Below are 14,484 nucleotides of genomic sequence, written 5' to 3' on the forward strand. Positions count from 1 at the left end.
GTTTGAAAGCAGTTTTTTCAGATCTGGAGTTCATCATGATCAACCACAAAAAATTATGAGATGTTATTCAATTCCACTGATAATCACTTTTTCACCAAGCAGACTGATTCTCTATAGCTTCAGAAATTGAAGTGGTTGCTAAAGTTGACAGTATACGAGACAAGATATCAAATCCAAATCACTTCAATGTCACGTGTTTCCAACAGAAATTGCTATATAAATGATAGATGGAAAGATACTTCATTTGACTAACTTATGTAGAAAACATTTGTAGCAAGTCACAATACATAAGCTGATACAATTAGAAGGTACAATCACAGTGTTGAAGAACATGATAGTGAAAATATTTTATAAATAAAATTGCTAATATCATAGTCACATTAACAATAATACAAAAATTGTACATACCGAATTGAATGTTGAAATGTAGAGATCACAAATACTAGAGAAGTATGATGAGAAACCAGAATTTCTGACAGAAAATATACCTACATGATAACTTACTGTTACAGCATTACAGGTGGAAAAGTTCATTCGCGTCAAGAGTGTAAAAGGAAAGTGTAAAAGAAATTGCTTATGAAAAACCATTCGCCTGTTTTTGAATCTCACATAATCCATATTTCTCACCCCATTCAGGAGATTATTGAACAAGATCAAATCAAGGGAAAAACTAACTAATGTAGAAAGTCATTACCGGTTTATATCAGATGATCATCATTCCTCGTATCATAGTCTCAAAATGAGAATGATATTTTGCAATATTATCATGAATTTGCAGGAGCGATTCGTAAATATATACCTCCAATTCACTGAACAAATTCATGCTGGAATCACGAAAATCAACATTGACAATCAACCCTATACCTTTTTTTGACACTGGAATGTTTTATCCTTATACCATAACACATATGGAAATGAAATAGAGAAAAATAGGCCGTTTCCAAAACAGAAAGTTGCTCACAATTGTTTTAAATAGATATATCTTCCGTGACTGACAGTGCATGTCAGCCATTTCAGCGTCATTAAAATTAGTCATGATAGAATTACTGCCAATTGACAACTCTAATTTTCACTGACGTGACAACACTATCACTGTCAGCTGGTCTGCAGAGCAGGTGTTCTTGATATGCAAAGTGGTCTAAATTTTTTTTCTGGATATGAAGAAAACACAAGCCACAAAAAAGTTGTATTTTCGGTTGGTTAATCTGGAAAAATGAAAAACTGAAACAAGTCAGTGACGTACTTTTTTTCCCAATATTTTTGGCTGTGGTGCCCACTGAAACTCCACTGGATCTAATAATTTCAATCTAGTTAAGGCAAAATAAGCGCCTCACTTCAAATAACTGAAGCGAATTTCAACTTCAATTCCCTGTATCTCAGAAAGGAAGCAACTTCGAACATATGTTCATGGGAACTTTTTTTAAACGAAGTTTCTTACCGTAGTTGAGATACACCCTGTATTGCTACATCGTTAGCGAACATTTTGTATGAGGAAGAATGTAGATTATACAACATATCATTAAAATATATTGTAAGTTCATTGTGTGCCTCAAGGGCACGCGTATCAAATTTGTTTTTATTACAGTACACCTCTTGTAGTGTTTTGACTCAAAAAAATTCATGATACTGATGTAATCACTATTAGTTGACAAACATTATATCGTGAAAGTTTGCAAGTTCAATGTACCTCCAAACAACTTCTTCACGAATGTTATATAAAAGCTTTTCATTCGTGTGATGTCCACACCTGATGAAGTTCTTGTTTTTCGAAACATGTTTTGCGGTCATGCTTTGTGTCACATGGATACTAATGTGATTCGCTATATTTCGATATGATGGTTCAAAACATATAACTCGAACTGGATCAAATTCGCTAAATTTGTAATACACGAAAGGGTCCCATTGGAAATTGCTATGATGAACAGTAATTGCCTTTAATTAAAAGGCAGGCTTGGTGAGTCCCTAGGTAATATTTACATGGACGTTGGTTGTGTTCACCCAAATTCATGTAATTGTTGTGATAAAAATTCATTAGGGGTTTGGAGAATTGAATTGCGAGGACTGGAGCTCCTAAAATACAGGAAGGTCGTAATATAAACCTGTTGCCAGAATACGTACTCAAATAGTATTTTCCTGAGATAGATATTGGCATTGATATTGTTTATTCTCCATATTACGAATGTGATCAAGAAAGCAATTGAAGGATATTCAAATTGAGAGGGGTATATTTTAAAGGAGGGAATACATTTTATACGAAAAATGCAGAAATCTTCCAAAGAAAGGAAGAGAAACAATTGCTTCGAAAGCCAGGGGTAGAAAGCCAGAATATTTTTTTCCAAAAAATTGACCCCTGAAAATTGAACAACATTCCTTTGGATAAGATTAAATCAAATAAGCGAATGAATTGAGTGCTTCATCGTGAAATTTCATCCAGATTGGTGCTCAAGAGGCAATAAGGAAGTGTCTTATTCCAAAACATCCATGTCCAACATTGAGGATGACAGTGATCCATGTAAGTGAAATTTTTCCTCTTTCACATACTATATTGTGTAGCAATCCTGTGAATGACATCTAATTCAATTTTATAACGAATATTTTGGGTAAAAACTGAATAGAGAAACGTATTTTATATTCAATGTTCATATGAAAGTAGTTGTTCCAAAAGTATTTTTCTTTCATGTAATTCAATGTTCATTCGAAAGTAATTGTTTCGAGAGGGTTTTTTTTCCAGTTTGTGTCTGAAAGTTTCTTTTCGGCATGATCTACACATCTTTGTAAAAAGTTTATTCTGAAATCAATCGCTTCTTCCTCTCCTTTGAAAAAAAGATTCACACATTTTTGTGTATGAAGATGAAGGATATTCCTACATGAAAAAAGTAATAAAAAAAAGATACTTAGTATGAACTGTTTGGAACCTTTGATGTAGTAATGAATATTAGTCAATAAATACTAGCCAAATCATTATTTTTAACATCTCGACACGTGTTCCGATCACCAAGTGATCATCTTCAAGAGGAAACGTACTAACGTACAATACAGGAAATATCAGCCACTAACGGTTATTGGGGTATTGTAGATGACACAATGAGGAAGAAGAAGTTTAGGTTAAGGATGAAGGAAATCTCGACTTTCAGAAAGGACAAAAACCAAGATAAATACATCTCAGTTCCACACCACCAATACTCGAAAAGCTTTGAAAATATTTTCAAGGAACTAGGTATGAAGGTGGTTTTTGAAACAAGACATACCCTACAAAGCCTTTCGGGAAGTCCAAAAGACAAAGTCGAGAATTCAAAAAGGTCTGGAATTCACGAAATTATATGTAAGGATTGCGATGCAAAATATTATGGACAGACAAACAGATCTATTGAAGTGAGATATAAGGAACACATAGCACACTTAAAATATGGAAGACCTGAAAAATCAGCAGTCGCCCATCATATTTTGCAACGAAACCAATCCATAGACTTCAGTTCATTCAGATTAGTTAGACAAGTTAACAACAGGCAATTAGATGCCTATGAGAGTGTAGAAATAAGTAAACATAATATTATTATGAATAACGATGACGGACTAATACCAAATAGCATACTATATAGGTTGTTAAAATAATATTGTTGGGTTTACTGATTACTACATGAGGACACAATGTAAATATATTTAGATAGGCAATATTGTGAAATCAATTTTTATATAGCTGAAAATTGTTTTATATATACCTATAACATTTACACATTACATAAGGACATATTGTAGAATAATAGATAAGGCTAATTGTAAAATCAATTAAGGGTGGTATACCTGTATGGGTGGTATTATGGTTTACCTGTATGATATATCTGTGTAGCATGAATAGCTTTAGTTTCGCGAATTTTCCAGTTTTATCTTCCTCTTGAAGATGAACACTTGGTGATCGAAACACGTGTCGAAGTGTTAAAAATAACGATTTGGTGTTGGGAAAAAACTCCGGTAATATTAATTATTACAACAAAGGTTCCAAACAGTACATCATTAGTCTATTTTTCTTGCAAATGGCACTATTTTCGAAAATTAAGTACAGAAACTTACACTAATATAATTTGAAACATTCAAGTGATTTCAAATATCATTGAACAAACTATAGCTTTATTAAAATTTGTTCCCATTGTATGTTTTCTGACTACCTAATTTTGCATCACTATATTTTTATTGTTCACATCTATCTTTATAATACGTCAGTAAAATATGACCCCCTACTACAATACGAAGTTGACATTTTCAGTAGTTTTGGAAAAACTTCGTTTCTATGAAATGAGCTTTTGTGAAAAAAAACTTTCTTTCACATTTCAATGAGGCATAAGAACAAAAAAAGTTTTGCTCTAAAATTATTTCCTTAAGAGAATATTTCCAAGTGATAACTTTTGAAATTCAGATAGAGAAAGCCATAATAGGGATATTTCGTGAAACCTCCGATAGGCTCTACGCACTGATTTTTAGAGACATTTTATGTATACTCACGTGTATATTATGAATCCGAAATAACAAATCGATTATCTCCCTTATTTACAGGATTACAGCCCTTCAACGTTCAGAAAATTGTAACTTTTCACCTTTTTTTGCACAATATAAACTGTAGAGAAACACAAGTATTTCAGTTGAATATTCAACATTTTTCGTATGAAATTTTGTATTAACTTCATCTCTGTTTCTCGGTATCGGTGAGTCCTAGGAAACTGAAATTTGGTAAGTGGGTGCTCTCCAGGTCCCAGATGCACACTAGGAAAGTATTTTCAAATATTCCAACTGAAGATCCCTCCGTAGGGGTAAAAGAAGCGCGTGCTTCTTTTGCGGTCTGCAATTGTGTTCCAATAATTGAAAATCTATTGCGGCAGTTGTATCGTCAACAGCATATGAAGGAATGACTTCTGTGAAGAATCCTGCACTGACACCTGTCGGATATAATTCAACGCCCTTCGTGGTATTAGCCAGGGGAGTGGTTGTTTTCTGATAGGTGTCAGTCCATTAACCTACTGTGTAGGGAGTTGCGACTGGCCTGAACGAATTGTCCTTTTAGATGATTTGATTTATAGCCAGTTTTCATGTATGTTCACTGACTATATGTGAAAAGTTTTCTTTCCTTATACGAAGAATTGTGCAAATTTTGGATATGCAGTTGGGTACCTCGTTCACAGGCAGATGGGGCAACGACAAACCTGTTGTTTGTTGTATGCTTCAGCTTAGTTCGAGGATTGATACACTGAAGAAATTTTATTGTCAATTATCGGAAATCATCGACTTTATGTTGATGATATACACTACCTTGCACTGACGAGTGCACTGACGAGTGGCCAAATAGCCCGAAACCGGTCTGCAAGTGTGTTCCAATAATTGAAAATCTATTGCGGCAGTTGTATCGCCAACAGCATATGCAGGAATAACTTCTGTGAAGAATCCCGCACTGACACCTGTCGGATATAATTCAACGCCCTTCATGGTATTAGCCAGGGGAGTAGTTGTTTTCTGATAGGTGTCAGTCCATCAGCCTACTGTGTAGGGAGTTGAGACTGGCCTGAACGAATTGTTCTTTTAGATGAACGTTTCTCCTTATCGCTATACTTGCGGAAGCTAAAATTTTGAATGTAGGTTCGTTTGTTGTTGAAGATGTGCAATAATACATGATTTTTAAATACTTTAACTTGGGCACCCCCTCTGGGCATGAAAGGGGCGCCAATTATATATGAAAATTACTTTTTCATCACTGTTTTTCCGTACTGCTATATTTTCGGAGGCTGAAATTTTGTATGTGAGTTCACTTTATGTTGTTGATATGCGAATAAGAAGAATTTCCAAATACTCTAATTGAAGCTCTACTTCAGGGGATAAAAGGGGCGTGTTCACATATGAAAATTAAATTTTCATCGCTATTTCACCGTACCATTATATTAATGGAGGATGAAATTTTGTATGTGGCTTCATTTCATGTTGTAGATATGTAATTAAGGAGGATTTTCAAAAATTCCAACTGAGACGCCCCTACAGGGGATAAAAGAAGAGAGTTCACATATGAAAATTACCTTTTCATCCTATTGTAGCGTTCCGCTATATTCATGGAGACAGAAATTCTGTATGTGGATTCAATTTATGTTGTAAATATGTAATCAACAAGGATTTTCAAATATTTCAACTGAGGTGTCCCTCCTGAGGACAAAAGAAGAGCGTTCATATATGAAAATTACCTTTTCATCACAGTTCTCTCGTACCGCTATATTCATGGAGGCTGTGTGTGGGTTTATTTTATGTTGTAGATGTGTAATAAAACAAATTATGAGTATTACAACTGAGACGCTAGCCGTAGGGAAAAAAGGCGAGTTAATAAAATAAACTTACTTTTTCATAACTGTCTTTGAATATTATGACTTGAATTTTCGGTGGGTGAATTTATATTTGGCATCAGCATTGCACCCGTGCGGAGCCGGGGCGGACCGCTAGCAGGTATATGAACTTATAATGTAGATATGTGACTAGTAAACGAGTCATTTTTCAAACGAAGTTTATCATAAGAGAAATGTTGATTATCAAACTGAAAATAGTCAAAAAAAGTCAAATGGGGTGAGAAGGTGATGTAAATGAATATTAGTGATTCTCTAGACTATATTGTCTGAAACTGAAAAATTTCAAAAATTTGAAGGGCAGCAACTGTGGAAAGAAGTGAGATTACCGATTTTTGTTTTCGGATTCACACAATTACCCACATATATTTTTCAAAATCGGCAGATGTAACCTATTCAAAATTCCACTTCTCTCATATGAGTACTATAAAGACGTTCAATCAAACTCATTTGATGTCGTTGTCAATCGCTTTACAATTTGACTGAATGTCTGTCATAGTAATATCATTCGACTTTTCATACTTAGGCTTATTTGATAATGAGTTTCAGAAGATTTGTCTGTGGAGAAGTGAATTTTCAACAATTATGATTCTTTTACTTTCACCACCACAAAAGTTGAATTTTCTACTTCTTGAATGTTCAAATGTATATGTCGTATCGATATCAAGTAAAAAAAGTCATCATGAATAATTTTTCAATGTTTGAATATGGTTTTCACAATTTGAATATGATTTTTTCTTCTAGGAAAGCAAATCTCTGAAACTCGTTCACCTTCACTTACTGGAAGAGAAATAATTGAAAAGCATTACATCGATAGTATTGGTATCAACAAGCAGGACTCTATTTAAATTCATCAGCTGATCATAAATTTTCAAAAATATGATAATAGTAAATCTTTCGTTTCAACAACAGATAAAAAAAGTAATATTCGGATTCATTTACATGGGTCTGCATTTGTATATTTTTCCACGAAATGTAACCAAACGACTCAGGGACACCCGCTGAGGACTCTAGAGTTTGCACATGGGTTTCCAGGACATTTAGTAACAGTATAAACAGTATAACAACATAAAGTATAATAGTCAACATTCAGGTTCTATAACTGCAGTTCATATGAATATTGTAATAAAATATTGAGGGAGAAAAAACTATAGTTGAAATACGCAGATATAATGGATGAAGTAGAGCTGACAATATGAGTGGAAATGTATAAAATGATAGGTATATATAATGAAGTTGTCACAATGAAGGAAACTAACAAACAGGTGAAATGAGATAAAAAAATCACGATGAAATAGATCAAAAGGAATAATATAGAAAAACAATTATAAGAACTCGTCAATATTTCTAGTTCTTCAATATTTTCAATTACTGAATAGGCTTAGTAATTGAAACAAAGCTCAGCTCAGGCAGTTAGTGTTTTCATATATCTTCTTTTAGCTTTAGGATGTTTTGATCTCCCATCGTATTAACTTTTTCATCTCATATCAACCCATATTCTGTATATTCTGATTGCTGAAGTTTCGTTTGTTCGTGAAGCCCACCCATTTGCATTCGTTTCCATTCATCATTATCTGTTCCATCTTTATAACCTAACGTCCACGCAAATGTATATCCATCATATTCTTGCACAAAAACCAATTTCATGCCAGAACCTAACGTCCTGCATTAACTCTACAGAATGCAACTACAGACTGAATATAAAATAAATTATACCGATGTTTTTTCGAGGGAGTTCTGGAAAACAAGTAGATCCGCGTTTTTCTGAGCTTGAATCAGTTTTGTTCGCTCCACAGCGTGTAATATCATGTTCCGGATGGAAATCTGCATACAACTTTATCTCTGGTTCAACAAACAATAGTTCACCTAGCGAACACGGCAAAGCGACAAAATAACCCTTTGTTGCAATTTTGAATGGATGTGTGGGTAAGTTCGGTCGTAACTTTGTGGTTTTCCTCGACTCTTTGTACGATGTCGATGCGATTTATAAATGCAAAATCGATGATTGCAAAGATGTGTAACAGAATGTATTTTGTAAACATGTTACGAGTACAATAACGAATGCACAGTCAATAATAATAACAGAAAAAAATAAATATAGTTTAAACAAACTAGAAACACGATTTCAAAGAACATCGAACTAAAAAGTTGAAAATATATTTTTTTTAAATAAGTTTTTAACGATAACGAACGAAAAATAATAGTTTTCACATATAGTCAGTGGGCATATTTGAAGACTGGCTATAAATCAAATCATCTAAAAGAACAATTCGTTCAGGCCAGTAGGTTAATGGACTGACACCTATCAGAAAACAACTACTCCCCTGGCTAATACCACGAAAGGCGTTGGATTATATCCGACAGGTGTCAGTGCAGGATTCTTCACTGAAGTTATTCCTGCATATGCTGTTGGCGATACAACTGCCGCAATATATTTTCAATTATTGGAACACACTTGCAGACCGGTTTTGGGCTGTTTGGCCACTCGTCAGTGCAAGGTAGTGTATCTCATCAACATAAAGTCGATGATTTCCGATTACTGAAAATCGAATTCCGTCAGAGTATCATTCCTCGCAATTAAGCTGAAGCTTACAACAAACAACAGGTTTGTCGTCGCCCCATCTGCCTGTGAATGAGGTAACCAACTGCATATCCGTCTTCAAGTATGCCCACTGACTATATGTAAAAGTTTTCTTTCCTTATATGAAAAATTGGGCAAATTTTGGATATGCAGTTGGTTACCTCGTTCACAGGCAAATCATTTGTTTGTTGTATGCTTCAGCTTAGTTCGAGGAATGATACTCTGACGGAATTCGATTTTCAATTATCGGAAATTATCGACTTTATGTTGATGATATACACTACCTCGCACTGACGAGTGGCCAAATAGCCCGAAACCGGTCTGCAAGTGTGTTTCTATAATTGAAAATCTATTGTGGCAATTGTATCGCCGGAATAAGTTGTATGCAGGAATAACTCCAGCGAAGAATCCTGCACTGATACCTGTCGGATATAATCAACGCCCTTCGTGATATTAGCCAGGGGAGTATTTGTTTTCTGATAGGCGTCAGTCCATTAACCTACTGTGTAGGGAGTCCTGAACGGATTGTTCTTCTTAGATTATTTGAAAAATAATAGTATTATTGTGAAAAAAGCGACAAGCGTTTGATATACAAAAAATAAGGCAGAAAGCGCACACGCTTTTTTCACAATAATACTAGTATTTTTCGTTAGTTTTATTTTATGCTTATTTTGAATGAATATTTTTAACTTTTCAGTGGTGCTGCAGGTTTTTCCGGGTTTTCCTGCAGCTGAAAAGGCAAATGCGCCACTGAAATCAATGAAGTCGCCCCGGAGCGCCAATTAATTTTTATTGTTGTTTTTATTTCATTTTTATTGTTGTTTCAATAAATAAATAAATAAATTAACTTTTCAGTTCGATGTTCTTGAAAGTGTGTCTTTTAATTTTTTCAAACTATATTTATGTTTCATTTTTCAATTTCGTATGCTATAAAAGCGTGTTTTTTAGTCTTTTCAAACTATAACAGCAAACAGATTTGAAAAACGTCAATGTGAAGAGTTAAATATCATAAACATTATGTAAACTTCACGAAATATAACATGAATACTCGTACGGGCATTCAGGGTGTTTCCTGACTACGGTACGAAATTTCAGAGGGTGATTCGTTAGGTCGTGTAGTGAGAAAAAAAGTTTTTTTGAACATAAGTTCGGAGTTGCTTCGTTTCTGAGATACACAGCGTTGAAAGGAAAAAAGAAAGAAAGAAAGAAATTTTATTGACCTCAAATTACAATTTCTGTTACATTCGAAAATATCTGCAATAACAAAATTTGCTTAGGTACGTCATACCGAAAATATAAAAAATATACATAGAGTACATGAAAAATATCACAATAGTTATGACTCACAATATAAATATACATATATACACACATATAGGTACATATATCAGGTCCACTGACAATTAAATACCTCATCAATCTTGTAGAAACCTTGGGTGACAAGTGAATTTTTTACTTTGAACTTCAATTCTTTGATATGAAGGTTTTTCCACTCACTAGGCAAAGTTTATATATTTTTATAGGAAGAAAATCCGTTTGTTTGGCTGTGTTTTGATAATGCATCTTCAGTAGCCTGATGATATCTTTGTGTTTTGTATCATAATTGTGAATGCTGGAGCCACTATAATATTTATTTTTATTTTTATGTACAAACAATACTGCTTCTAGAATATACATGAAAGGTAATGTAAGTAAGACCCATTTTATGAAGATTGGTTAAGCATGAGTTCTGGAATCAACATTTTCTAAATCTCTCATTATCTTTTTTTTTTTTATTATGAATACTCCACTTGCATGTGAGGAAGCACCCCATATCAGTATTCCATAGTTTATGTAGCAATGAGCTATGCCAAAATATGTAGTTCTCAGCACATCGTTCGAAACTGAACTCCTCAGTCCTCTCAATGCGTAGCGACACCTTGAGAGCTTTTTACATAATGCTGTCGTATGTCCATTCCAATTCAATTTGTTGTCAAGGTGGGATCCTAGTAGACACACCTCTTTGTCACCGTCAGACATTTGGGATCTATTTGCAATGGTTAGTTCCTAAGTCTTATTTGCGTTCAAGCATAGAACTAAAGTATGTTTCGCATTTTGCCAATGTTTCACATAACAACTGGGTTAAGTTGAAAAACAGCACAAGCTGAACTTCGCCTTTCATCGATTGTTACACTGTGTTCAATTTGTAATTATTCGATGAATAAAGCCGATTATTATTATTATTATTATTATTATCAACTGATCTAGTTTCCCCACTTGTTGGTTACTCATGACAAAAGTTGCATCATCGGCATATAATAAAACATCTGCTGTATCAATATATGTAGGAAGATCACTTGTTGGTTACTTATGACAAAAGTTGCATCATCGGCATATAATAAAACATCTGCTGTATCAATATATGTAGGAAGATCATTTATGTATACATTAAATAAAAGGGGACCAAGTACGGATCCCTGAGGTACTCCATGTTTGAAAATTTTGGTATCAGATTTTACATTGTTATATAATATATATAGCAGCCAGTCTGTCAAAAAAGAATGTATTAGGTCATATGCTATGCCTCTAGTAGCATATTTTTCAAGTTTTCTCAATAATATGTCATGTGAAACACTTTGAAATGCTTTAGATAGATCACAAAGAAGTAAGCAAGTGCTGAATTTCACTAGTTCGGACTTCCATTGTCTATTATATAAAATGATTTGAAATCCCTGAAGCAAGTAAAAAAGAATAATTAAAAAGAATAGTTGAAAATAACAATTATATTAAGCGACAATAACCTGAAATGAAATGATAGTGAAATAACCTACAGTAAAAATATAATAATTGAATGAATAAAAATTAAAGGAATGCAAAAAGAAAATAATAAAAAATAAAAAAGTGTAGAGATTCCAAGTCACGTTAGTTCACGACGTTTCGATTGTTGGTATCTACAATCGTCTTCTGGTGATGACTGGACTGATTCCTCCGAGAGATGACTATTTTATAGGTCGTTGAAATACTTTCACTTTCTCTACTTTCCATTTTCCGCTTCACCGATTCCGTGAGAGATGACCGATTTGGCGGGAGTTGGTCATTTTTCGTTTGATGATGGGTTTCCATATGTTTCGTATATCTACGCTGGCCTGGCTGAATACGTTGTTGGACAACATGTATGCGGCTTCCTTAAATTTTCTCCTGAACCAATGTTCCTCTCTGTGCAAGATCTCAGCTTGGGACCACTCGATGTTGTGTTGATGGGTCCAAACATGGTCTGCTATTCCTGATTTGCTGGTTTCTCCTCGCTGTGTGTGCTTCTTGTGCTCGGCAATGCGAACATTCAATGGCCTCTTAGTTTCACCAATATAGGATTTTCCGCACTCACAGGGTATCCGGTAAATGCAATTCTTGGAATCGCAGTCCGCGTTTGGGGGCCTGGTTTTCGTGAGGCTGCTACGGATAGTGTTACCGGATCTGAAACAGGTTCTAATGTTGTACTTGGAACCAATTCTTCTTATCCTCTCCGATAATCCTCTGATGTAGGGAAGTGCAAGCACTGGTTGTGACGGCTTCTCTTCCTTGCGAGGCTCCTGCTGTCTTTTAGCCAAAGTCTTTTCTACCATCGCTTTGGAGTATCCATTCCGCTGAAGATCATTTTTGATGATGTCTAGTTCCTTCTCGAGACCTTCCTTTGTATTACAGAGCCCAAAAGCACGGTCTAATAGAGTCTTGATGATTCCTCTTTTTTTCGATTGATGGTGGTTGGATTCGTGGTTCAGATACTGTCCCGTATGCGTGGGTTTTCGGTATACAGATGTTTCCCACTTAGTGTCGGTCCTCTTCACCAAAACGTCTAAGAATGGCAATTCATTGTGGATTTCCTTCTCCATTGTGAAAGTGATGGAAGGTCTCACGCTGTTGATGTGTTTCAGAAAGGCGTCTAGTTCAGTATTCCCATGGTTCCATATTATGAAGGTGTCGTCAACATATCTCAACCAGACTCGAGGTTTCTTGTGGGCTTCTTCAATGGCCAGAGTTTCAAACCACTCCATATATATGTTGGCCATGACTGGTGAAAGTGGCGATCCCATTGGAAGTCCCTCATCTTGTGTAAAGAATTCGTCCTTCAGTTGGAAATAACAGTTTCGTACACAGCATCCTAGTAATTCCATAATTACTTCTATAGGTAGATTCGTTCTCTCTTTCAGGTTCCCGTCTTCGGATAGCTTTCTCTGTATGATTTGGAGTGCTTCTTCGACCGGAACGTTGGTGTAAAGGCTTTCCACGTCGAAACTAATTAGTTGATATTCCTGTGTGACTTCAATTGACCCAAGTAGTTCGAAAAATGTCTTGAATTCTTCACAAAAGACGATGTTTTCCCTTGTAATGGTTGTATTGAGGGAAGTAAAAATCTAGACAAGTTTTGAGTAGCCGAATCTCTGGAGCTGATGATCGGTCTAAGCGGAACGTCTTTCTTGTGGATTTTGGGTAGACCATACAAATGAGGGGGCTTACTGTGGTGCGGTGTTAGGCATGATCTTTTCTTGTCCGAAAAATAGACTTGGTGTTTTTTCAAAATCTGGTACAACTTCCTTTCGATTGATGCAGTAGGGTCCCGTACGATCTTTGTGTATCGTCCCTTCTGCAGAACCTCTTCGATCTTCTGTTCGTAGAGAACGGTATCCATTACCACAGTAGCGTTTCCTTTATCTGCAGGTAGGATCTTAATGGTGTTGTCTCTACGTAGGCTGTTCAGGGCTCTACGTTCTTCCTTGCTGATGTTAGATGTTGGAACTGGTTCTCGATCCAACTGTTCTCTAATTTTCCATCTGAACTCTTCTGCCTCGGTCTGGTCAATGAGGGAACTGGTGGATTCCACTGCAGTAATTATCTCCAAAGTGGGGACAGACGTTGGCGTAATGGCAAAATTCAGGCCTATCCTCAACAAGGATTCCTCTATTCCCGTGAGCGGGCGGGAACTCATGTTGATGACGTTGGTGGCTTCATAGTTGTCCTGTTTTCGGTCTGTATTTGGGCATTGTTTCCTCACTAACTTCCCCCACTTTCTGTTGTGGGTATTCTCCATGTCTTGGCGGATCTTCAAGCACGTCCTTTCAATCTTGGCAAAGATTGGTCCATGATCATCTTCCAATGTCTCTCTTCTTATTTCTTCGAATCGTTCTGTGGCATCCTGCAGCAAAGTTGATCTCTTCCAACGGTGATAATTGATTTGAGACCTTATCAGTGCTCGGCTGGCGCGTTCCAATATGCGTTTAGCTCTCTCTCCTGGGATTGGCGATTTCAGTAGAAAACCTTTGGGGATGATGTTATTGTCTCTGGCTCTGCACAGAAAACTGAGATGAGTTTCTTCCTTTGTAAGCTTGACCATAGTCTTCTCATATCCTCGGAATAAGTCGCTGGTTCCGGGTCCGTACCGGGTATTCAACGTTTGTTTGAAGGTGATTGACAATGTTTCGTGATGAATTTCACTAGTTCGGACTTCCATTGTCTATTATATAAAATGATTTGAAATCCCTGAAACAAGTAAAAAAGAAT

The 14,484-nt window shown here is 35.7% G+C and overlaps 1 protein-coding gene across 1 annotated transcript; it reads right to left on the reverse strand.

Annotated features, from left to right (window-relative positions):
- Window positions 1–11,805: 11,805 nt before the first annotated feature.
- LOC141480112 (uncharacterized) lies at window positions 11,806–14,277 on the reverse strand. Its single transcript, XM_074169914.1, has 2 exons — window positions 14,146–14,277; window positions 11,806–13,221 (listed from the first exon to the last, which is right to left on the reverse strand). The coding sequence occupies exon 2, from the start codon at window positions 13,098–13,100 to the stop codon at window positions 11,982–11,984; it is 1,119 nt and encodes a 372-aa protein (XP_074026015.1). The 5' UTR covers window positions 13,101–13,221; window positions 14,146–14,277; the 3' UTR covers window positions 11,806–11,981.
- Window positions 14,278–14,484: the final 207 nt, after the last annotated feature.

This window comes from Leptinotarsa decemlineata, unplaced genomic scaffold, assembly GCF_025532065.1.
Source record: "Leptinotarsa decemlineata unplaced genomic scaffold, Ldec_3_MD MMD2_P_RNA_scaffold_6, whole genome shotgun sequence".
NCBI lineage: Eukaryota > Metazoa > Arthropoda > Insecta > Coleoptera > Chrysomelidae > Leptinotarsa > Leptinotarsa decemlineata.